The sequence below is a fragment of the Zeus faber genome, assembly GCF_960531495.2.
Source record: "Zeus faber genome assembly, chromosome: 4".
In the NCBI taxonomy this organism is placed as follows: domain Eukaryota; kingdom Metazoa; phylum Chordata; class Actinopteri; order Zeiformes; family Zeidae; genus Zeus; species Zeus faber.
In genome coordinates, this window is record NC_137191.1 from 27,257,226 (window position 1) to 27,281,346 (window position 24,121).

The window sequence follows — 24,121 nt, forward strand, 5'->3', positions numbered from 1 at the left end:
ACCCCCCACCCCCCCGGTCTGAGACAAAGACAAAAAAAATAGATAAAACAAAGACTTTAGTTCTCCGTCTAAACTATTTCTCATCTTTTTTTTTTTGCCAAGAAAAAAAGTCCCCATTATGCCACAGAAGCTTAAATACGAATTATATTACGTACAACTACTCCGCCACGAGCTCACAATCTTATTCCACAGTGATCGAGGTCGGTCATATGTAAACATGTTGACAAAAAAAAAAGAAAAAAAAAAAAGGCAGAACTAATTTAAGTGTTTTCATTATTCACTCAAGACGTCACTGCCGTTACCCGGTAATTAAAAAAGGAATACAACAAATGCTTAAATTAATTATCACCATTGTAGCGAGGAAAAACAGATTCTATATCAGGTTTGTTTTGTTTTCTCATAGAAGAGTCTGTGTGCGTCTCGTTGCTCTGTGAGTCGGGGCAGAGCGGAGCTTCCTATTGGTGGACGCCGCATCTCCCGCGCCGCTATTGGTCAGTGGGACTTCCTCTTCATGTCTCCGCCCTGGCTTTGGTTCACATCTGAGCAGGGAAGACGGAGAAATGGAAAAAAGGAAAAAAATTTAAATCACAATCCAAAAAACAACTTTGCTATCATATCAAAGGCCGGAAGCATGCGGCGTGCGACACATAGATGTGTGTGTGATCCAAGACTCGCGAGCAAATCTTTTAAATGATTCAGGAGTCAGGATTCACGTCGGTAAATGAGTGACCGCAAATTCCCAAATTGCAAAGCCGTTTGGGAAAAGAGGTTTGTCGTTCCGCAAACTCACTCCCTTTGTAGTGAGCTGCTGTCGTTTTAGCGAATGAGTGAGCGACTGAAGACAGACGGACGCATGTACCGATGAGGAGGAGGGAGGATGAAGATTACCTGAGAAAGCAAGCTGCAAGTGAGGAGGTAGAGCAGCCTGCGAGCCTGACTGGAGAGACTTATAGAGATCTGAGGGAAGAGAGGGAGGGAACGACAAAGACAAGAGGTTGTAGATAATAGAAATAGAAATGAGGGTGGAGAGGGGATGAAGGACAAAACAAGATGAGAGGAGGAAGGTTTGGGAGAACCGATAAATAAAAATGGATGGAGGACACACACACACACACACACACACACACACACACACACACACACACACACACACACACACACACACACACACACACACACACACACACACACACACACACACACACACACACACACACACACACACACACACTTAAAACCACTGACAGGTGAAGCGAATAACGTTGCTCATTTCGTTCCAATGCCACCTGTCAAGCGGTGGGATATATTAGGCAGCAAGTGAACAGTCGGTTTTTGAAGTTGATGTGTTGGAAGCAGGAAAAATGGACAAGCATAAGGATCTGAGCAGATCTTGTGATGGCTAGATGACTGGGTCAGAGCATCTCCAAAACGGCAGGTCTTGTGGGGTGTTCCCAGCATGCAGTGGGTAGTACCTACGAAAAGTGGTCCAAGGAAGGACAAACTGGTGAACCAGCTACAGGGTCATGGGCCCCCAAGGCTCATTGATGGGCGTGGGGAGGGAAGTCTAGCCCGTCCGGTCCGATCCCACAGAAGAGCTACTGAAGCACAACTTGCTGAAAAGGTTAATGCTGCTATGATAGAAAGGTGTCAGAACACACAGTGCATCACAGCTTGCTGTGTATGGGGCTGCGTAGCCGCAGACCGGTCAGTTGCCCATGATGACCCCTGTCCACCACAGAAAGCACCTTCAATGGGCACATGAGCGTCAGAACTGGACCATGAAGCAATGGAAGAAGGTGGCCTGGTCTGATGAATCACGTTTTCTTTTGTGGGGAGTCGTTTACCTGGGGAAGAGATGGCACCAGGATGCACTATGGGAAGAAGGCAAGCCAGCGGAGGGAGTGTGACGCTCTGGGCAATGTTCTGCTAGAAAGCCTTGGGTCCTGGCATTCACGTGGCGATTACTGTAACACGCACCACCTTCCTAAATATTGTTGCAGATCAAGTACACCCCCTCAGCAGTATTCCCTGATGGCAGTGGCCTCTTTCAACAGGTTTCGAGGTGTGAATTTTGCCTCCAGATTCTTCAGATCTAAATCCGACCGAGCATCTGTGGGATGTGCTGGAACAACAACCTGGATCCATGAGCCACCACACAACTTACAGGACCTTAGATCTGCTGCTCACGTCTTAGGCAAGACACTACAGGACACCTTCTATGGAGGCTTAAGTGTGTTCTAACCTAAATAAACATTACAATTAGGGTTCAACAGATATGGGTTTTTTAAGGCCCGAAACCCATATTTGTTTGACTTAAGGCTGAATTGGGGAAAATAGCAATCATTAATGTTATTAAAAAAAATAATAATAAATTTAAAAAAAAGTCGCTTGTCAGATTTTCGTAACAAGCGACCATATTTTTTTAAATTAGCCCAAAAAACCACAACCCGACCCATGAGAAACCCAAAGTCGCATAAGTGGAGTCTCCCTCTGTCTCTCTACCCCGACCCTCCCTCTGCGCACAGGCGGAGTTGCGGAGAGGAGGGACTGGCACAGCTTCACGGAAGAAATGGGTCATGTATTTTAACACAGCATCAAACTTCATCATTATAAACAGTATTGTCTCATCCTGTATCTCGTTTCAAAATATATCCATATTACCGTAAAAAGTCTATACCGCCCGGCCCTACCGAGAGACTCCTCATGTCTGAGGTTGACGACGCTGACAGGCCGATATAAAACAAGAATTTCGTCCCGATATATCGTCAGTCCGATTTATCGGTCAAACCCTAATTACAATACTCTATTACTCTGGGATTCAACACAGGAGCACCAACCACTAAACTTTTCCACGCCATCTACATAAAAACATTTTTTTATAAAAAAATAAATCACAGCTGTTTGGAAGCACAGGATGATATTATATTATTAATAATACTTAATGTATTAATTATATTAATTTATTTATGTATTTATTTATAATGTATTCATATTAATTCGCCAATAATAATAATAGTAGTAGTATTAAAATGAGTCTACCACTCACCCATCAGCTCGCTCTGTGCTAGGGAGTATCCTGAGTTGGCACCGGAGGTCGTACCCAGACCGCCCGGTGCTCCAGCGGGGCTGAAGTTCAGCAGCGGTGGGAACTGGAAGGGAAGCGATACAGGAACCAGTCCTCCCAGCATCCCGAAGCCCAGCGGCAGGGCGGAGGCAGTGCCCAGCAGGGGAGATCCCGCCGAGGACACCTACATGGAGGGGGAAGGAGAGGAGGAGAGGGAGAGTGAAAAGGAGGGAGAGCGAGATGGAAATATAGATAAGGATGGCAGAGAATGAGAGACAATCAAGGGATAAAGGCAAGAAAGAGGGAGACAGATAAATCGGAGATACACAAGATTAAAACATGTACATTTACATTAGGGCTTTTAATGGATTAAAATAATTAATTTGTATAGTTAACCGCGATTAAACAACATTTTTAAATCTACTCAAATTACCCTAAAGAAATTGTGTCACTGTGGACCCCCTGAAATTTCCTGGGGGACTCCTAGGGGGCTACGGACCCAAGATTGGGAACCCCTTGGCTATAAAACTTAGTCTGTGTACCAGGAAGCCTTTCGTATTCAAACATTTGTAATGAGATTGTTGTTTGAAAAGTATTACAAACAGTCAAACAGTAACACGTAGTTAAACAGTTTTCAACGTGCAGTAACTTTGTAGACGGTCCCTAACCCTTCCATTGAAACAGCGGCTTTAAGCGCTGCCTCTGACTGTAAAGCAGCAGTGCAACAACCAGCCAGGCCTTCTTCCTCTTGTGAAGCTTCACCTGCGAGAGATGGGAGGGGTTGGAAGCCGCCCGGCCATTTCCCGCCTTGGAGCCTGGGCCGGCCCCGCCCCCGGCCCTCTGCCTGTGATTGGCTGCAACCGAGGACGCCGGGGAGGGGCTGTTGTTGGGGCGGCTGGAGCCCGACACCATGACTCCTGTGTTATAGTTCTTGTTGTTAGCGCTATTGTTTATGTTACTGTTTCCGACGGAATGGGCTTTCTGCGCCCCCGCGAAACCACAGCCGGCCCCACCCTGCTTCAACTGCACGCCGCCGGGGACGCTGAAGGGGGGGCGGAAGGCCGGAGCCTTGTTTATGACCTGGGGGTGAGAGTAGGAGTGTGAGGGGGATGGGGAGGAGGAGGAGGAGGAGGAGGAAGAGGGGGAGGGAGAGGTGGCGGGAGGCAGGGCGGGGGGACGCGGCGTGAGCTTGATGATGGGGGAGGAGTTGCTGCTGTGGGGGGACTTGGTGAGCGTGACCTGCATGGGAGTGATGAAGTTGGCCTGGTGGTGGGGTTTCCCCGGGGTACCGTGGGAGGGGGATGAGGAGACCGGCGAGGGGGAGCAGAAGGACTGCGGGCCGGGGTGAGAGGTGGAGGTGGGGGTGGAGCGGAGCAGGGATGAGGGTGAGGAGGAAGAGGGGGCCGTCAGTCCGACGCCAGCCTTGGCAGCGTTCTTGGCCGGGCCCTGGAGGGGTGCTCCCATGGCCCCCGCCCCAGACGGACTGGTGAAGACCTTCTGGTGGGGGGGCAGGAGGGGGGAGGCAGTGGGAGGCGGCCGCTGTTTTGGAGGGGACGGGGAGGGCTGTGGACGGAGCTTGCCAACACCCCCACCCATCATGGCCGCTGGGCCGGGCCTGTGCATGGAGAGGGTAGCCGCCGTGGTGCCGGGCCTCTGGTTGTGGGTCTGGCCTGGGGCCGAGGGTCCCTTGCCAAGACCGTAGACACCCTCAGAGGTCTTGGGGGTCAGGGAGGAGCCGCCCCCCTGCAGACGGGCCAAAGAGCAGCCGGCAGCAGAGGGGGAAGAGGAAGAGGAGGAGGTAGAAGAGACGGAGGAGGAAGGTGTGGCGTTGGTGGACTCCAACTTGGACAGGGAATGCTGGGACGCGGAGACGGCCGACGGGTAGTGCGGGGCGACGGCTGGGGGGGAGGAGGTGGGGAGCTGCAGGGGCGGGGGGGAAAGGGGACTGTCGGGAGGGCCGAGGCCCCGGGAGGCCCCACTGAGCAGGGCCAGAGCGTGGGAGATTGAGTCCAGAGACGGAGCTGTCAGGTCCTCATCCAGAGAGTCCGACAGGCAGATGGGCTCAGTGTGGGAGGACAGGGGGAGGCGGCAGGAGGCCGGGGGGGTCTGGTTTGCGGTGGGGAGCGGGGGGTTCTGGATCCAGAGAACCTCCTGCAGGAGAGGGAGGATGAGTCAGCCAAACTGGACGAGGGCGAACATGAATGCAGCTGAAATTCTAGGATATCTATCACTCACCTTGGACTTGGCCTTGGATCCCGGCACCATTCTCCTTTTAACTCTGCATGGAAAAACCCACAATATTAATATTTCCAGATGTCATTCAATCTGAATTACTCACTTTCTGTGAGAAACGTCCTCAAAAAACCTTTAAGCGATGCAAGGGAACTTCCGTATCTTCCCAACACAGGAGTCTTCCTCGTACGCTAGGGCAGTTTGGTGACGACAACGGTGTGGACAAAAGCCGAGCCTCATCCAAACTCCACTGGTGATTTTGTCAACTTTTTTTTTTGAATACACCCACGGCCCCACAAACACCCACTTATTATTGGAGCTTCGATATTTGATGGATGGAGGGAAGGATGACAAGTTTGATAACCCTTTATACACGGCGTAGCTTTAGACACTCACAGGTTTCCAGTGAGGTGACTGTGGACTGCACGGCTTTCCTTGAACAGAATCCTGAAGAGAAATGAAAGAGAGAAATAATCACATATCAAGTCCTGTGGGAGACCTACACAAACAATTACACAACAAAAATAAATAAATAAATAAATAAAAAGGTCAACATGTTTCTATCAACAAAGCGGCGAGCTGAGGTCAGGTATTCCACAGAGTTATCAACCTTCAAATTACTGTACATTCCAAGTTCAGCAGCAGGAATCGCCTCATACCCACCTTGTCTCAGATAATAGTTTGACTCTTATCCTTAACCTGTCATTCTCTCTCCATTCCTAAGCATTATCAGAGGAAAAAAGTCCACCAGACAGAATTTCAAATTTTGAGTAAACTCCGCATTCCCGCAGGCAAATTTACCGCACTGACCTTCACTGTGAATGGAGTCTCCGAGCGCAGTCCTAAATTACTAATTGGACCGTTTTCTGAGGATGTGTTCATTACCTACGTTGTTCACCTTTTGTATCTCCATTTGGTGTGCGCTTAAAACAAGTGTGTGTCCATAATAATAATAATAAAAGGTTATTTCAATGGAGGAGCTGAGTGAATGGTCAGCGAGTTTCATTGATCCTATTAATAGATTTACGATTTAACCGGCTAAGTGAACCACACACACACAATTTAATCATAATGACACTAAAATGTTGTACTGGATCATGACAGCAACACTTTTTCCCCAGTCTGGACGGACGGACGGACGGACGGAAGGGGGGGTTGCATATTTCAATTGGATCACAAAAAAATAAATACACTAGACTATAATAATAATAGTATTGTAATAATAATATTATAGACTGATAAAAACTGAAAATAAAATTTGATGAGTAATTTTATTAAAACCCAAATTACTCACTATTATACTGGGAAGAATAATAACAATACGATAACATGACAATCATTTTTGCCATATTGCACAGCTCTAACGGCGAAGCAGCTCCAGAAAACTCAACAACTTTAGTTTCTCAGAGCTAGATGACGCATTGCACCCTTGCGACGGTATCTCTCTCACACACACACACACACACACACACACAGACAGAGAGAGAGACAGAGAGAGAGACAGAGAGAGAGAGAGAGAGAGAGACACTTGGGATGGACCAAGGGACAGACAAGGAAAACAATTGAACGAACAAACAGACCAGGCCTGCAACGAGCAAGCAAGTGAGTAAAATAACAAAAGAGCAAAGGAACAAGCCAACAAACGAGCAAGCCAACGGACAACCCTACAGACAGACAGGTAAGCGGACAGACAGACCTGGCCTGCATCCAGCCCTTGGGCCAAAGCGGTTTGACCTCGTTCTCCATGAAAGCCTTGAGGTATTCTTCTACAGACAGCGAGCACGGCTTCTCCACCTCATAGCAGCTCAGCTTCACGCGCACCAGGCTGCACAGAAGGCACCTGCGCAAACACACACACAATAATAAATAGTTTGAATCAAGGGGATACTTCAAGATGATTGATGTTTATCACTTTTCTTATTTGCCGTGATATTGAGTGGTTAATCCAACCTTCACTCGGTTCAAGGTCTCAAGGTTTAATTCAGCTCCAAAAAGCATGTGAACATCCATTAAAAATAAAATAATCCATCGTTGAACCTTGATCTTTCATAGCATATTGGAGCGGTTCATTGAGAAGTTTTATGTGGGAAACAAAAGGCTTGAACCAAATTTTTTGGAATTATAGTCCAAGCCAAGGCCTGGAGAATCTCTCTTTTGACACTGAAACATAAAAATTAATCTGATGTTCAATGGATGGAAATGCACCTAATTTTCAACATTGGTTTAAAATTCCTTCTACACTTAGAAGGAAACATGACTGTAGAACCTAAAGCTTTTACAAATTGACCTGAAATAATTGATCAGGTGAGTATGTAATCATTGCGACAGTATCATCCTTCATTTGGCCTCAAACCTGCGGTGCTGTGTGAAGAACAACAGAGCGGGGCATCTATACCTGAGCTTGTCATCCCAGATGAACTTCTTCCGGGGGCCCATCACCCTTTTCCCGGGCTTCTCCTCATCCTCTTCCTCCGAGCCATTCTTCTCCGCCTCCTCCGACTGCTGCCTGCAACACACACACGGATATACAAGCGCTTAAGGAACAGGGCTGTCAATTTCTTTCATTTGTCAAACCGCATAATTAGGTCTTAATCGCCAAAATCCCCATAATATGAAAAGTGATAGACAATAAAATAAATAAAATAAGCACTATGTATCCAGCAAGGAAGACAGCTGCGTGACATCTGGTGGTCGTCAATTCAAAAACGCCCACACTAAACCTGCTGTGGATAGAATCATTGTTTTGCCATTTCATAGCTTATTTTACCAGAAAGACTAAACACAAGTCGACCAATTTAAGATGTTTTTTTTTTTTTTTTTGATTCGTCGCTTGCATATTTTCAGTTGACACCCTCAACCTTGAAGTTGCAGCTCAGTATCACACCCGACTTTAGATACATTTGTTCAGAAGAGTGTGTGTCGTCTACGTACAAGGTGAAAGAAGAGGATTGCGGGTGAATGAATATTCCTTACTTTGCAACCTTGGCCATGCAATCCATGTTGTATCTGGCAATCTGCTCCGGCATGATGCTGCAAACCGCTAACTTCAGCTTCAACAACGGAGTCCTCAGCCGATCGTCCTGAGAGAGAGCGAGAGATTTATTTATATATATATATATATATATATATATATATATATATAGATATATATACATACACACACACACACACACACACACATACACACACACACACACACACACACACACACATACACACACACACACACACACACACATACATACATACATACATACAGTGGGGCAAAAAAGTATTTAGTCAGCCACCAATTGTGCAAGTTATCACACTTAAAAAGATGAGAGAGGCCTGTTATGTTCATCATAGGTATACCTTAACTATGAGAGACGAAATGAGGAAAAAAAATCCAGAAAATCACATTGTCTGATTTTTAAAGAATTGATTTGCAAATTATGGTGGAAAATAAGTATTTGGTCAATAACAAAAGTTCATCTCAATACTTTGTTATATACCCTTTGTTTGCAATGACAGAGGTCAAACGTTTTCTGTAAGTCTTCACAAGGTTTTCACACACTGTTGCTGGTATTTTGGCCCATTCCTCCATGCAGATCTCCTCTAGAGCAGTAATGTTTTGGGGCTGTCGCTAGGCAACAGGGACTTTCAACTCCCTCCAAAGATTTTCTATGGGGTTGAGATCTGGAGACTGGCTAGGCCACTCCAGGACCTTGAAATGCTTCTTACGAAGCCACTCCTTCGTTGCCCGGGCGGTGTGTTTGGGATCATTGTCGTGCTGAAAGACCCAGCCACGTTTCATCTTCACTGCCCTTGCTGATGGAAGGAGGTTTTCACTCAAAATCTCACGATACATGGCCCCATTCATTCTTTCCTTTACACGGATCAGTCGTCCTGGTCTTTTTGCAGAAAAACAGCCTCAAAGCATGATGTTTCCACCCCCATGCTTCACAGTAGGTATGGTGTTCTTTGGATGCAACTCAGCTTTCTCCAAACATGACGAGTTTTTACCAAAAAGTTATATTTTGGTTTCATCTGACCATATGACATTCTCCCAATCCTCTTCTGGATCATCCAAATGCTCTCTAGCAAACTTCAGACGGGCCTGGACATGTACTGGCTTAAGCAGGGGGACACGTCTGGCACTGCAGGATTTGAGTCCCTGGCGGCGTAGTGTGTTACTGATGGTAGCCTTTGTTACTTTGGTCCCAGCTCTCTGCAGGTCATTCACTAGGTCCCACCGTGTGGTTCTGGGATGTTTGCTCACCGTTCTTGTGATCATTTTGACCCCACGGGGTGAGATCTTGCGTGGAGCCCCAGATCGAGGGAGATTATCAGTGGTCTTGTATGTCTTCCATTTTCTAATAATTGCTCCCACAGTTGATTTCTTCACAACAAGCTGCTTACCTATTGCAGATTCAGTCTTCCCAGCCTGGTGCAGGTCTACAATTTTGTTTCTGGTGTCCTTTGACAGCTCTTTGGTCTTGGCCATAGTGGAGTTTGGAGTGTGACTGTTTGAGGTTGTGGACAGGTGTGTTTTATACTGATAACGAGTTCAAACAGGTGCCATTAATACAGGTAAGGAGTGGAGGACAGAGGAGCCTCTTAAAGAAAAAGTTACAGGTCTGTGAAAGCCAGAAATCTTGCTTGTTTGTAGGTGACCAAATACTTATTTTACCGAGGAATTTACCAATTAATTCATTAAAAATCCTACAATGTGATTTCCTGGATTCTTTCCCCCCATTCTGTCTCTCATAGTCGAAGTGTACCTATGATGAAAATTACAGGCCTCTCTCATCTATTTAAGTGGGAGAACTTGCACAATTGGTGGCTGATTAAATACTTTTTTGCCCCATTGTGTGTGTGTGTATATATATATATATATATATATATAGAGAGAGATATTATTAAGCATATGTGGTATCTACTGATTCCAGTGGCACAAGCACAGAAGCAGAAAGACAAATCAATTAACAAAGCAATGAATAAATACAAACATACATAATAGTAATAATAATACCAACAACAATAAAGGCAATTGTAATAAAATAAATATAAAGCACACAAGAGAAAAGGCCATGAAAGGAAGGGGGGGTTGCATATTTCAATTGGATCACAAAAAAATAAATACACTAGACTATAATAATAATAGTATTGTAATAATAATATTATAGACTGATAAAAACTGAAAATAAAATTTGATGAGTAATTTTATTAAAACCCAAATTACTCACTATTATACTGGGAAGAATAATAACAATACGATAACATGACAATCATTTTTGCCATATTGCACAGCTCTAACGGCGCAGCAGCTCCAGAAAACTCAACAACTTTAGTTTCTCAGAGCTAGATGACGCATTGCACCCTTGCGACGGTATCACACACACACACACACACACACACACACACACACACACACACACACACACACACACACACACACACACACACACACACACACACACACACACACACACACACACACACACACACACACACAGCGAGCACCCAGCAGCACGTCTGTGGAGTGCTAGAAGAGATCACAGCCTACACGGATGTGACTGGGAAGTGAGACTCAGGGCTGAGAGCGAGGGGAAATATTCTCTTTAAAAAATAAAACACACACACACGTTAAAGGACAGTTTGGCTTTCAAAAACAAAGGACACAAAATATTAAAACATGTATTTTTAGGTGACAGGTAAAGAGTCCGATTGTTCTTGCTTTTGCTGCTTTTTTGCTTTGTCTTAGAAAATAGTAGAAAATGCACTATATTTTCAACGGCACTCTAATTCTCCTGATGGCGGCGCTGTAGCAAATATTCAGCAACTTTTGGTGACACTTCACTGAAACATTATGTCCGAGTAAGTACTGTCTTATGCTGCAAATTATGAATTCACTCAATTTTGCTGTAAAATGTATTAAAAACTAGAAAGCCAAAATTTAATTTGACAACTTAGCAAAATTTTACCCTGTAACACTGTTTTGCTACAGAGGACACATGATTAATTTAATCATTTTTTTGTGTAATTGAGGGGTTTGGCAAATTGCTGAAATTTAAAGACAACATGATAGAAGAGAATGGAAAGTTCTTCTATCGTTTGTTCATATTTCACCAAAATGAGTTACTGTCACCTTTAGACCTGAAGATGCAATAACGTAAACAGATACAATAATAAACACAATCTTTCACTGGGGTCGTTAGGTAGCCGCCCTCTTTCACTAATGTTTTCTTGAACTAGGCTCATGATAGCTCCAGGAAGCTCAGCACTGATTGTCCTACAACCTCCCCCCTCCACACCGTCAGCCCTTCACTATTCTCTCTATACACACGCTGTTATAATCCTTAACTACTTCCAGCGGCACTGCATTGATTTACTTTGTATCTACCCACGGTCCTTAATTACCACCGCATATAACGTACAGCCTGCCCAGTGGTTATAACCCCACTGGCATAATTAATGCTGCTCAGTGCCACCGGTTCCATACATGCCTCCACAGTGGCTACCACCATCCTCATCCATCACCACCAAGACAGTACAGGCCTGTCCAGGCGTCAGTTCCACTGGCTAATGTATGATAATTTTACTTCCAAATAACACAATGGCTGAGCTGTTACCGATTGCTACATACAGCTAGAAAGAGTGTTTTCGTAAATATTCCCAAATCCAGAGGTATAGAAGCACTTTGTTATTCCCATTTGAATCTATAACCCACCAGGAAAAACGCAGGCTGGTTCTACCCACCTGGATGTTGAGGCTGAGCTTCTTGAGGCGTTTGAGGAGAGCCTCCCTGTTGCAGGGCACAAAGGCCTCCATGTGGGAGTAGACCGCCGCACGCACCTCCAGCGGCTGCTCCTGCACCTGCAGCTCGATGCTGAGAGCAGATGGGGAAGAAAAGAGCAGAGAAGAGATGAACATTTAGAAACATTGCGGGGTATGAGAGCATTGGGAATTGGACAGAGGAGAGATATGAGGTGATTAAGAAAGGAAAGAGTATAAAGAGAAGAAAGGAATGGGTCCAAGAAAGAGAAGAGCCAACATGGGTATGTGTGAAGAGTCATTGCCCAAACTTTAGGAATCCAAAGACATTGATTTCCAATGAATCCAGTGAAACCCAGCGTGTGTATTGTGTAATTGTATACGTGTTGCTGAACAATTTGCTCGTACTGAAAAACTTCAAGGTCGAATCCGAGATGGGAGAGACAGAGGGAGGGAGGAGGAGACGGAGAAGGAGAGAGGGAATGAAAGGGGAGTGGGAGTAAGCCAGAGAAGTGTTTATTTTAGCGGACTGCGTTATCAAGGCGTTCCCACTCACTCCAACAGGATGTTGTTCATGTCCAGGGTGAAGAACTTCTTCCTGCCTTCCTGGTCGAACTGACGAGAGGCCTGGACACACACACACACACACACACACAGTGTATCTAATAGAATTGTATTAAAAAAATTCTAACAATAAAGTTCAATATAAGTTCATCCAGTTTGTTGCACAGTGAAAGCGCAGTGTTGTCACAGTGATTTCACAGACGTGGCGATGAAAGTGGGAAATAAACCCGATCATCACAGAGGGAATTTCCTCTAGTGCAGAGGTTCCCAACCACTGGCTCGTGGACCGTGCTAGGCCACGAGGTATAGAAAGCGGGCGGGAGTTTTCCCAGGAGCCATCTCCGATTTGCTCCACAGCATAGTAGAAGCAGGAAATGGAGAATATTAAAAGTAGTGTAATAGGTAACTTATTGTTTATTTTAAAGTCTAGTTTTGCTAAAGCACATAACCGTTTGTGTTTTTTCAAATATTCTCATATTTTGTTATTATTTATCATTTTTCATCTTCAAATTAAAGTCACTTATTGAGAAACAAGTGTTTTTCTTTACAATTCAAGACTCAATCGTCTAACAATGGCATAGCCGTCAGTGCTGGAAAAAAAAAAAATTTAAATTGAAAATTGAGTCGTGGATTTAGAGAATTGGGACACCCCTAATAACGACAAATATTGTGTGGGTCCCCCTTGTGACACCAAAACAGCTCTGGTCCATCGGGGCATGGACTCCACAAGACCTCCGAAGGTGTCCTGTAGTATCTGGCACCAAGACGTTAGCAGCAGATCCTATAAGTCCTGTAAGTTGCGAGGTAGGGCCAAGATGGATCAGGCTTGTTGTTCCAACACATCCCAACCCACGATGCTCGATCGGATCGGACCCTAACCCCGACTATCCACATGATGTAGAAGAAAACGTGATTCATCAGATCTGGCCACCATTGCTCCATGGTACAGTTCTGAAGCTTACGTGCCCATTGTAGGCGCTTTCGGTTGTGGACAGGGGTCAGCATGGGCACTCTGACCCCATACACAGCAAGCTGTGATGCACTGTGTGTTCTGACACCTTCTTATCATAGCAGCATTAACTTTTTCAGCAATTTGTGCTATAGTAGCTCTTCTGTGGGATCGGACTAGACTGGCTAGATTTCACTCACTCCATTGTAATAATACAATGGACACGTGAGCGTCAGAACTGGATCATGGAGCAGTGGATGAAGGTGGCCTGGTCTGATGAATCATGTTTTCTCCTACATCATGTAGCGAGGGTCGCCTGTACTTTAAAGAGAATATGCTTCCCTCCTCTGACAGCCACAGTTAGACAATGATCTTGGAAGAACAAACAAATGTTACAGTTGGAGCTGACTAAACGAGCAGACACAGTCAACTCTGGTCTTTTGTCTGTAAAACCTTCCCCTGCTGTGAACAGCAAGGAACCCTGGCACAAATGGCTGGGTCAGTGAACTGCAAGCCATTTGGCCAAGGAGATTTACATGACCTGAACTCTGTTTCCCTAAAAGGGAGATCGGACTGAAAATGTATCTTCAATGTCTACGCACTTACATTTCCCCTTTTTGCGCAAAGAATGATACCCCTCCCAACTTTGAGACATGTATAATAACGAAGTTAAGTTAAAATATGTTAAGCTGTCATTCCATTTGCTGAGATAGGATGCCCCCTAGCAGCCACTGTTGGTGTTGCCCCAAGCCAAGATTTCAACATTATACAAACTATTCATTCTCCTACATTTCGAATGGACTCATTGTGTGTACGATTTTTATCCTTACAGTTCAGCCTTGACGACGACTTACGATTTCCGCGATGGCAAGCCGCCTGTCTTCCTCTTTGTTCTTTTAAAATCACCTCTTCCGAACCGCCACGCAGCGAAGCTGACCCGACACCGAGACAGACACTCAAGTACCTTGAAAGCCTTTCTTCCTTTTTACCTCCCCTTAAACCTGGTTGGAGAACCACCGTTTCAAGATCCCTCCTTCCGGCTCGAACCGTTTTGGACCGAGTCACTTCTCCTGCGTTGAACGAACGCACCAGATCCCCTCGAAGCCGCCAACACACCGCCAAACCACTACACGCTAAGCCTCATATCACGCTACAATCATGTGGATGGCCACCACACAAGCTACACAATATTAGTGGTTATAAGTGGTGGTTTAAATGTTGTGGCTGATCAGTGTATATACTGTATATATAGACGAACACACAGTCCAACTCATGTGCAATGTTGTGGCTCAAGTCATTCTCTGACCTCAAGTGGGTTACAAAAACATGCTAAAAGGTAGCATTTTGGCATACGGCTTTCATTTGCCCACTTCAGCCATATTGTTTTACTTAAGTTTGGCTTAATTTGCCTCTTTGTCCGCAGGTCCAGAGAGTAAAAGCCCTGCCATGTTTTTGCTCCAGCCCATGCACTGAGCCTTTAGTTGGAATCTGTCTGGGTTAAGGCAAATCCATACAGTTGGTAAATTGAGCTAACAACTTAAAGTTCAATGTGCTGAACTTCAGTTATAATCTTTAAAAAGGGATTTGGAATATTGGAGTGGGTACAAGGGCTGAGTGAGATATTGTTATATTATCGATATAATGATTTGAGACTAGGTATTGCCTAGGATTTTGGATGTTATAATATTGCGTCTTTAAGGCTTCATTACATTGTAGTAATGCAAATTTAATTTTATAAACTGTTCTAGCTATTCTAATCAACCTGCTTGTCCAAAATCTCCCCATTACTAATGACTGTTTCTCAGATATTTATTGTGTGAAAATATGTTATCAAGGCACCAGTAGTTTTCACCAAAAGACCCAATATATCGTCAAACTATTGATAGCAAGGTATGTGTCAAAAAGTATCTGATATTTGACTTAGACCAATTACAAACTAATTACTAACTACTAATTTTAGACTGAATCACACTTTTAAATTTGGACTAACTAAAATGGCCTTTCCTTCCTTTACTTTGATTTCCAGAAGGAAGATTAGAGGTAATCTATGTCTAAGTGAAGGCTTAGACATAACCCTGCCTCTCGCTAAACCTGGCGGGAGGCAGGGTTATCTTTGGATTAATGGATGTGGGCCTCCAGGCTGACCGTGACAACAGAGAAAATTGATCATCTGGACTAGGACCAGCACCAAGACCCGACAGAAGGCGCTGAGTAGTCCTTCATAACCTCAGTCTGGGACTTCCTAGTCTAATCTTACCTTAATCTTAAATTAAGCAACATCTCAGAAAGGCATTTTTTAATTCTGGATTAATTTAAGTAGGATTAGGTGAGTCCTCATTTAGATTGAACCCCTCTGCAAACTCTGCGAAACCGCAGCAGTGTGATACAGTACAGTACATTGTGATTCATATCACTCACTCACCGCCCGAAGGTCCTCAATGCGTTTGGTTAGCGGACCTGGCAGTCCGTTGGGCAGCGGCGGCGTAGAGAATAGACCCCCAGAGGTGCCCAGACTCCTCCCCAGCCCACCACTACCAGCTCCAGCTCCAGCTCCTCCTCCTCCTCCTCCTCCTCCTCCTCCTCCACCACCACCACCACCACCTCCTCCTCCTCCTCCTCCTCCGCCTCCTCCTCCTCCTCCCTTGGGACCTGGAACTCCGACTCCCAGAAGGCCATTCTCCCGGGCTGTGGCAACAATGTGCTGTGGCGCGGTTTCGGGCAGGCCAAAGTCCAGGTCACCCAGCAGCTCCTGCAGCTCCTTCTCACTGGCGGAGCCCAGTAGCGACATCACAGCAGGGTCGGACGTCAGGTCAGCCAGGGAGATGTCGTGGTTGGCCGCATTGCCGTGGGGATGGACGTTGGAGTTGGAGGCCGGTTGCTGGTTGGCGGCAGCAGTGGCGGCAGCAGGGTGGGGTTTGTTGGCCAGGGTCAGGTGTGGTGGAGCGTTGGGGTTCCTCTTCCTCATCTCCTCCTTCTCCCGTGTGAAACGGCGGATCATGGCCGCCAGGCACAGGGAGTCCTTCATTAACTTTTTCCTCTTCTTCTTCTCCGGCCGATGGAGGTTGAGGGTCGCCAGTCTGTCCAAACACAGTAAAGACTTCTGTTCAGCAAAAAACTTCGCTTTCAATTGAAGTTACTTATAAGGACATTATTATGGTTCAAAAGGAATAATAACTTTTGGAATTGGCCATTGACCCTTTGGATCCACCAACTCTGAGTGGGCATCACTTCTTTCTGCCAATGTATTACAAAGTACAGAGAAGAGACGAGCAGACAAAGTGACATCCACTGCTGCAGCTACTATAACAAATTAATAGGTGTGTGGAAAACCAAAAAATGGGATTAATTGTGGCTTTCAAAAACAAGAAATGCTTACTTGTCGCCTAATATCGCATATATAACACAAACACACACCTTCTCTTAATGCATAAAATGTCAATATGTGGAGAATATACAGTATGTATGTGTGTGTATATAGATATACACACACACATATATATATATATATATATACACACACACACACACACACATATATATACGTATGTGTTCATACACACATATACACAGTTTAAGCTTCTCTTAATACATAAAATGTCAAAATGTGGAGCACACACACACACACACACACACACACACACACACACACACACACACACACACACACACACACACACACACACACACACACACACACACACACACACACACACACACACACTTTACTGAAATTGTTACCTTATAACTGTATGTTTTGTACGTTAATAAATTATAACAATTGTCCAAATCCCTGTTGGTTTTATTATCATTTTGTTAATAGGCCTACATTTTCCATTTCAGACGCTTGACTATTGGGCAAGTAAAACACAGAAGCTTAATGTCAAGCCCTGCAGGATAATAGACCCCCATATAGTCTAAACAATCAGAGTGAATCACATAGTAGATTTAGGCCGATTTACAATTAAATCGCTAATCAGCAATCTACTCCATCGATCGCGATTGACCTTGATGACAATTGGTTTTCTTTTTTTAATCCATCAGGAGAAATCTGAGCATTGAAACGGTGTTAGTAACCACTGGTGGATCTCACTCCCCGCTCTACAGTCCTGTACATAGACTTTAAAAGGGGCAGGTGCTAAAAATTTAAAAATAAAAAAAAAAAGAATAAAGGAAAAGGCACATGGACCCCCAGCTCCGGTTCTAGGCATTTTGCCGCTCTGGACAAACGGAGCAGCACTGTGCACACATCGCAGGCGCACGCAGGACACGTTCCTCATGAATATATCTTGCCCAGACGATTGGCTACCTCAATGCCCATTCACCGCCCCCCCGCACATACCTGTTGCCCAATATGCAAATCATGTGATTATAATATAGCAATATATAATATAATCGCATCGAGAAACACCTATTTTGTTTTCTGAGTTTCTTGTATGGAAAATGAAAAACGTAAACCTAACTCAGAGAATTGGATTGGAGTTTTTTGTATTTCTCCTCCAGACAGCGGTGTGCCGGCTCCCTAGATCTATTTATTTTTGTTTGTTTCCTAAATGTATGAAACAAAATTCTTAAACGCAACCAAGTCAAGGGACTGTCTCGTTCCAAAAAAAACCCTGTGCTTTCAGTCTATGCGCGCCCAAAGCCCCACACAGTGCGGCACATTCTAGTGCGTTATTAACAAGTGAAAACTGGATGAAAACATCGTCAAATCACCTCCGCTTAAAGGTCCACAGATCAACGACAGAAATAAAACGCCGTCATCTGAAACCGCCTCCGTGTAATTTTGAATTTGTCGAAAGGCTTTGGCTTTCTGTGACGAAGAGCCATATTTCTCAGGCTAGGCATCGCTCCAACACGTGGAAAGCTTTTATTCAACCAAACGGATGATAACAGCCTCGAATAAAAGAATGAGATTGCATGTGTGCAGCATGTGATTACATAGCGATGGAAAAGCGACTCGTTACCAGCAGAGGGGACACAAAAAGCCGCGGCTTGCGAAGGTCCTCGTCAGTGGTGTGCATGGTTTCGAGATCCATGTTCAGAATAAAACCTGGTTAAAACCCTTTGTGTGGTTTTACAACATTATCGTGGGCAAATCGGCCGTCACACCAGCTCTCCAAACAAAGCATGAAGAAACGCGGAGGTATGCCAACTTCCTCACCCTTCTTTGAGCACTTGATTTTTCCGGGGCACCCTCTCCTCCAGACTGTTCCCATCTTTCTTCTTCCTCCTCTTCATCGCCTGCTCCCTGTCGTTGTTCAGCTGTTAAAAATGAGCGCACGGTTTCCTTTTGAGCTTTCTTTTTGTCAAATGTCCAAAACAGTTTCAAAAATATGTTCCATGTACAATACAACACTACGGCATTAGATGACTGTCATTCAGGGGACTAAAATGATCATTTGGTCAAGATATGGATAACTATTAAAGAAAACTGTTCCTAAATCAATCCAAGTAGTTAATTTCAACTCCATTTGAAACAAACATTTGCATGTCCTACATTTCAAAATCAAACATTAAACCTCCTCAGATAATTACATCTGTAACACTAGTTTTAAGTATAATATGCAGGCGTAAGAATGCCGTCAGTACCACACTGGTGTCAGATTGCGTTTTAGCCAATTTTACTCGACACACATTACATCACCCCCACAATTTCCCACATGATATCTCACATTTGGACATTCTTTTAATATTGACTCTATTTGGTATTTCTTATAGCAATGGCCCTTCCACCTTTTCAAATGGCATTAACTAATTTGAAATCGAGCACGGTTGTGACGGTTACTGTCGTGAGGAGGGCCCAAGAGAGCATTTCTCAAGGTTTCTCAACTTATGGTCATTGTTAACATGCAGAAAATGTGCGCTATTGTCAATAAAATGGTCATAGGGTAAAATGTGCATGATGAGAAAGTTCAATTCGAGACAGGCATTGTCCTTTAACGGGGGCCATGACGGTTCCAATACACATGTGACAATGGGCGATTCTTCAACCGCCAGGGCTTCATACTAAAGCAACATAGCAAACCGGTAGCAACCTGACGATGGGATGATCTCACCTCCATTGCAGGAATGAAAGCTACAAATAATTGAAATCAAGAACTCCTCCAGATCCTCCGGGACCATTAATTCATTCATTCACTGCTCGGTGCTCTCACCTGTCCCACCTCGCCCTCTGCCTCAGAGTCCGAGGTCGCTCGAAACTGCAGCGTGCCGGTGTTGATGTAAAACCCGCCAAGCTTAGTGGTCAGGGAGGCGGGCACCAACTCGTCATACTGAAAAAGACAACGTTGTGTCAGTCTGGAATGGGACGTGGAAGTGCATCGACAAGCCTTGTTAACAGCAGAAAAAAATAAATAAATACCTGACGGCTGCACCAACAGCGTATTGTGATCCAAGTCTGTACATAAGGTCTTAAAATAATAATTGGATCACAGATTTGTAAAACCCTATGTGCTTACTATCTAACTATAAAGGAAGGAATCTGTATGTCCTTCGATTATCTCGACCACCGCTCATCTGATGTACACTCTTGCCGGGTGTATTGCTGGGGAACCAAGGACATGCACTGTCGAATCTGGTGCAATTTGGACACGCGACACATGTTATAGTAATAAACTTTGAATAAACAAGCAAACAGCGAGCCGTGTGCAGTAGTGGAGCAGGCCTTCAGGACTCTGCCACTGAGTCACTTACATCCACAGTGCAGCATGTTGCGTACAGGCATGTTTTAAACGGACATTGCACATGTACTCAGTAATTTATTTATGCGCTGCTTGGTTTAAACAAAGTCATGTCACCAACTGTGTGTGTGTGTGTATATGCATGTATGTATATATTTTTTGTGTTGTTTTTTTTTTTAATTGTTGTATCTGTTGTTTATCATTAGGTTTACTGTGTATTGCCATATATGATTGTGTACAGTTAACTGTAATTTATATATTTTCCCCATTTTTTATTTTTCAATTTTGATTGTATTGCTTTAAAATTATTTTGCCTAGTCTTTTGATGCGAGCTGCTGAGACAACTGCAATTCCCCTTTGAGGATGAATAAAGTATCTATCCATCCATCTGTCTACCCATCTATCCAAACTATCACAGAGTACAAGTCCATGAGCACAGTATCAGACTGGTATCCAACACCAGTGCCTGTGTGTGCATTGCTGATACACAGACAAGTTCTAAAGACATGCTCACCTTAAGATGGTACAAGTGAAACACGGACAGATCGTGTCAGTTTGTCAGAGTTGTGAGAACACCGCAAACCTGCAAACTAAGATTTAAACCCAGAAACTAAAAACGGCGTTCAGGCGAATAAGATAAGGGAACGGGCATGTTGGACAGCAAAAGATCATCACAAGCGAAAACTGAAAATGGATGGTGGAAAAGCGTCTGAATGGACAATGGACGTGCTTGAAAACGAAATATTACAAATAAATGCAAGTATATCCCCGGAAACGGGCAACACTAACGGCCTCAGAGTTGTCGATGAAAGGGTCCGTCTCGTCGTAGCCGAAGCCGATGTCGATCAGGTCCTGCATTCGGTCCTTCCTCTTCTTACCCGTATTGCCCTGGGAGGACGTTAGAAAGGTCCTTTTTATGAAAACAGACAACCAGCTTCCATTTGAAAACATACTGGGGCCACTGGGCAAGCAGATGCAAAGCCAAGCCTAGGTTCGCTTCTCTCTGAGGAAAAACCCTCCAGGACTCCTTTCCAGCTTCCCTGTACTTAGGCTTCTAAGCTTAACTCACCTTTGTCTGCCCTTGCACATTTTGATGAGTGTTTAAATTCAGTAATGAATAGTCCCGCCTCCTTTGGTTTAATTTTCACCTCAACAATTAACAAAAACAGAGCCACCCCAAAACCACTCAACACTTTTGTTTTGATCTCAAACCAGTCGGTGGAGGAGGAAGATGGTTCAGTTTCATTAACACAAAACACCGGTGCTGTGTCTTGAAAAATGAAAATGGGTCAAAGAAGACAGTCTGGTTCCGGAGCGTAGCCTTAAATTAAGCTCCGCCACAATCAAACCGTTAAAGTCCATACGATATTTTGATTAAAAATAAGATACTTACATATTTCTTTTCAAACTTTTTGGCTAGGGCTTCCGCCTGCAGCCTCTCTCTCTCGTCATCGAAGGGGTCCTTGGGATCGCGGGTCGGGGGTACACTGGGGGGTTTACTCTTGGCCTGGAAGAATTATCAATATATTTTCTAATTCATAAATAAGCAGATATCATTTCTGAAAACATAATGAGCGGCTTATTGCCTACCAACTGAGAAACAATTGTGCAAATGCATACATTGAGCATCATGCATACATTGAGCATCATTTAGCAGACGCTTTTGGCCAAAGCAACTTACAACAAGTACTATTAGTCAGTAAGTTAAATCACTGTATATCAGTCAAAGACAGCTTAACCTACTGCAGCAATAAGTATCATTTGTAGAGTTAGTTAGGAGGGGGTCAGTCAGTGCATGTTGGGTCCAGGTGTAGTCTGAAGAAATGAGTCTTCACAATAAATATAGATCACGGCACAGGGACACATTATAGGCGCAAACTGAAAACAAGTGTAAATGCAGCTGAAATTCCCCACCAATGAAAGATGCATAAATGCTGCTTAAATTTAAAAAAATAATAATTAAAAAAAAAAAAAAAAAAAAAAAAAAACAATAACTAACTTATACAATTTGATTACAGTTAACAAACTTTATATCAAATGTCAATGCATAAAAACCAAACAAAACAAACAGCAGTGCACCGTGCAGTTGTCTGGTGACACCAGACTACAGCTCCATGCTACATCCTGGTACTTCCATCAGCGGTGCAGCCACAGGCCAAAATGCATGTGGCATTCTCCAAGTGCTGTAATGGCTGAATGACTAGGCTGTTGCTGGGCAAGTCTTGAGTGAACCAGGACACAGGTAGCAGCACCAGATCAGCCGGATCGTGTCATGTATTCCGAAGGGGAGCTTCCTCACTAAAGAGCCGCTAAGATCAGGGAGCGTGTGCCCAAGTTGCAACACTTGAGTGTGGGGGGTGAGTGTCTTTTGTGTGGAAATGTCACGGGTGGTAATCCCCAACACGCTGGTTCAAAGGTAGCGAGCTCCGGTCGGCGGCGGTGACAAGTCCTCCACTCTTAAAATAAACTCTGGACACACCTCGGTTGCCTTACCTGGAGGTTCTGGATCAGTTCGCTGTAATTAAACTCGGCCGACGAACGGTCGTCGGGCTCGGACAGTGAGAGATCCAGCCGCACCGTGATCTTCTTCTTCTTCTTCCCCTCGGCCGTGTCCCCGTCAGCGCCACCGGCCGCTGCCCCGGTGGCCGCGGCGTCCACCTCCACCTCCCCGCCTCCGTCAAAGTTGACGTCGACGTCGGCCTCCTCCTCCTCCTCTTCCTGCTCCTCGTCCAAACGTCGTCTCCTACAATCCGCCGCGAAGGCCGAGAGGGTGACGAACTGCACTTTTCTCGGTTCGGCCATTTACTTCGCGAAACTACTCCGAATGGGGGACTTCAAGGGTGTTCCGCGGAGCTGCCAAGGCTCCTCGGTGCCTACACGGGTGCGAGCGGCTCCTCCGCACCATGCGAGTGGAGTTCCAAGGGGGGTGTAATGGCCGGGGAAAAGTTGTTGTTTTTTTTATCACTAGCTCGCTCGCATCCTCAGAAACGCTACGGGACCGAGACATCGTCCACAGGAGCCATCTTGGATTTGGGGAGTAAATAAAATATCAGAGGGTTAGTGGTGCGAGACTCGAGAACGATTCGTTCGGAGCGAACGACTGGGAGTAGGCGCACTAAATGAATTCACCCACTCATTTCTCATAATCAATATTGAATGTGCCTGATTTACACTTTGCATCCCACCGAAATAAATAATTTTGACAGAAGTCATTCATTTTTGTGATTCACAGTGCGTGTCTTCATAAGGCTTTATTGGCCAAGTTTGCTCATACACACAACTAATTTGGCTCTGGTTGTCATATGTAATACACAACATAATTTATAAATAATAAATCCACCTAGACAATTTATGGTGAAATTGTAATAGTGTGCTGGCCATGGTGTACATGGCTTGCGCACTATTTTTGAAGAAACATATTGAGCAAAGTCGGCAACTACTCCAAAACGACTTCTTTCAGCTGGATTTTTGGTTTTTTTTTTTGTGGGGGGAATAGATCAAAATTTGGCCAAAAGATTCTCTGGGATCCGCATGCGGCTTCGCCCGCCAGACTATGTGACGGAATGAAATGCCGAACGTGAGGACTGGCAATTCAGGGTCAAGGGTCAACCGGTCTCACGCTCATCGTTCACCGGAAGTCCTGCCTCGCTCTCTCGGCGCATCCCACCGAACCGGTCGGACGAGTCTTTTTTTTTTGTGTGTTTTGTTTTGTTTTTGTTTTTTTTGTTTTTTAAATCCCCACCGAGTGACTCGTCGGGGATCGAGTCTGAAAGCAGAGTCGAACCTTTCACCACGATATCAGAGGGAGGTCACTGGGCCTGCGCGCGGTCAGAACGGAAGCCGCGCGAGACGGCGGGGGGTCAGCACGTCCAATCAGCG

General features: G+C 44.9%; 1 protein-coding gene across 1 annotated transcript; it reads right to left on the reverse strand.

Annotated features, from left to right (window-relative positions):
- Positions 1-175: 175 nt before the first annotated feature.
- LOC307229525 (uncharacterized protein) lies at positions 176-23,044 on the reverse strand (the record flags this gene model as incomplete). The annotated part of the gene is made up of 18 exons (XM_079999524.1): positions 176-539; positions 889-957; positions 3,047-3,248; positions 3,827-5,215; positions 5,300-5,342; positions 5,693-5,743; positions 6,993-7,136; positions 7,692-7,802; positions 8,270-8,400; positions 12,035-12,164; positions 12,606-12,676; positions 15,985-16,113; positions 16,150-16,639; positions 18,724-18,824; positions 19,718-19,834; positions 21,032-21,130; positions 21,636-21,749; positions 22,736-23,044. The coding sequence occupies 18 exons, from the start codon at positions 23,042-23,044 to the stop codon at positions 493-495; spliced, it is 3,747 nt and encodes a 1,248-aa protein (XP_079855650.1). The 3' UTR covers positions 176-492.
- Positions 23,045-24,121: the final 1,077 nt, after the last annotated feature.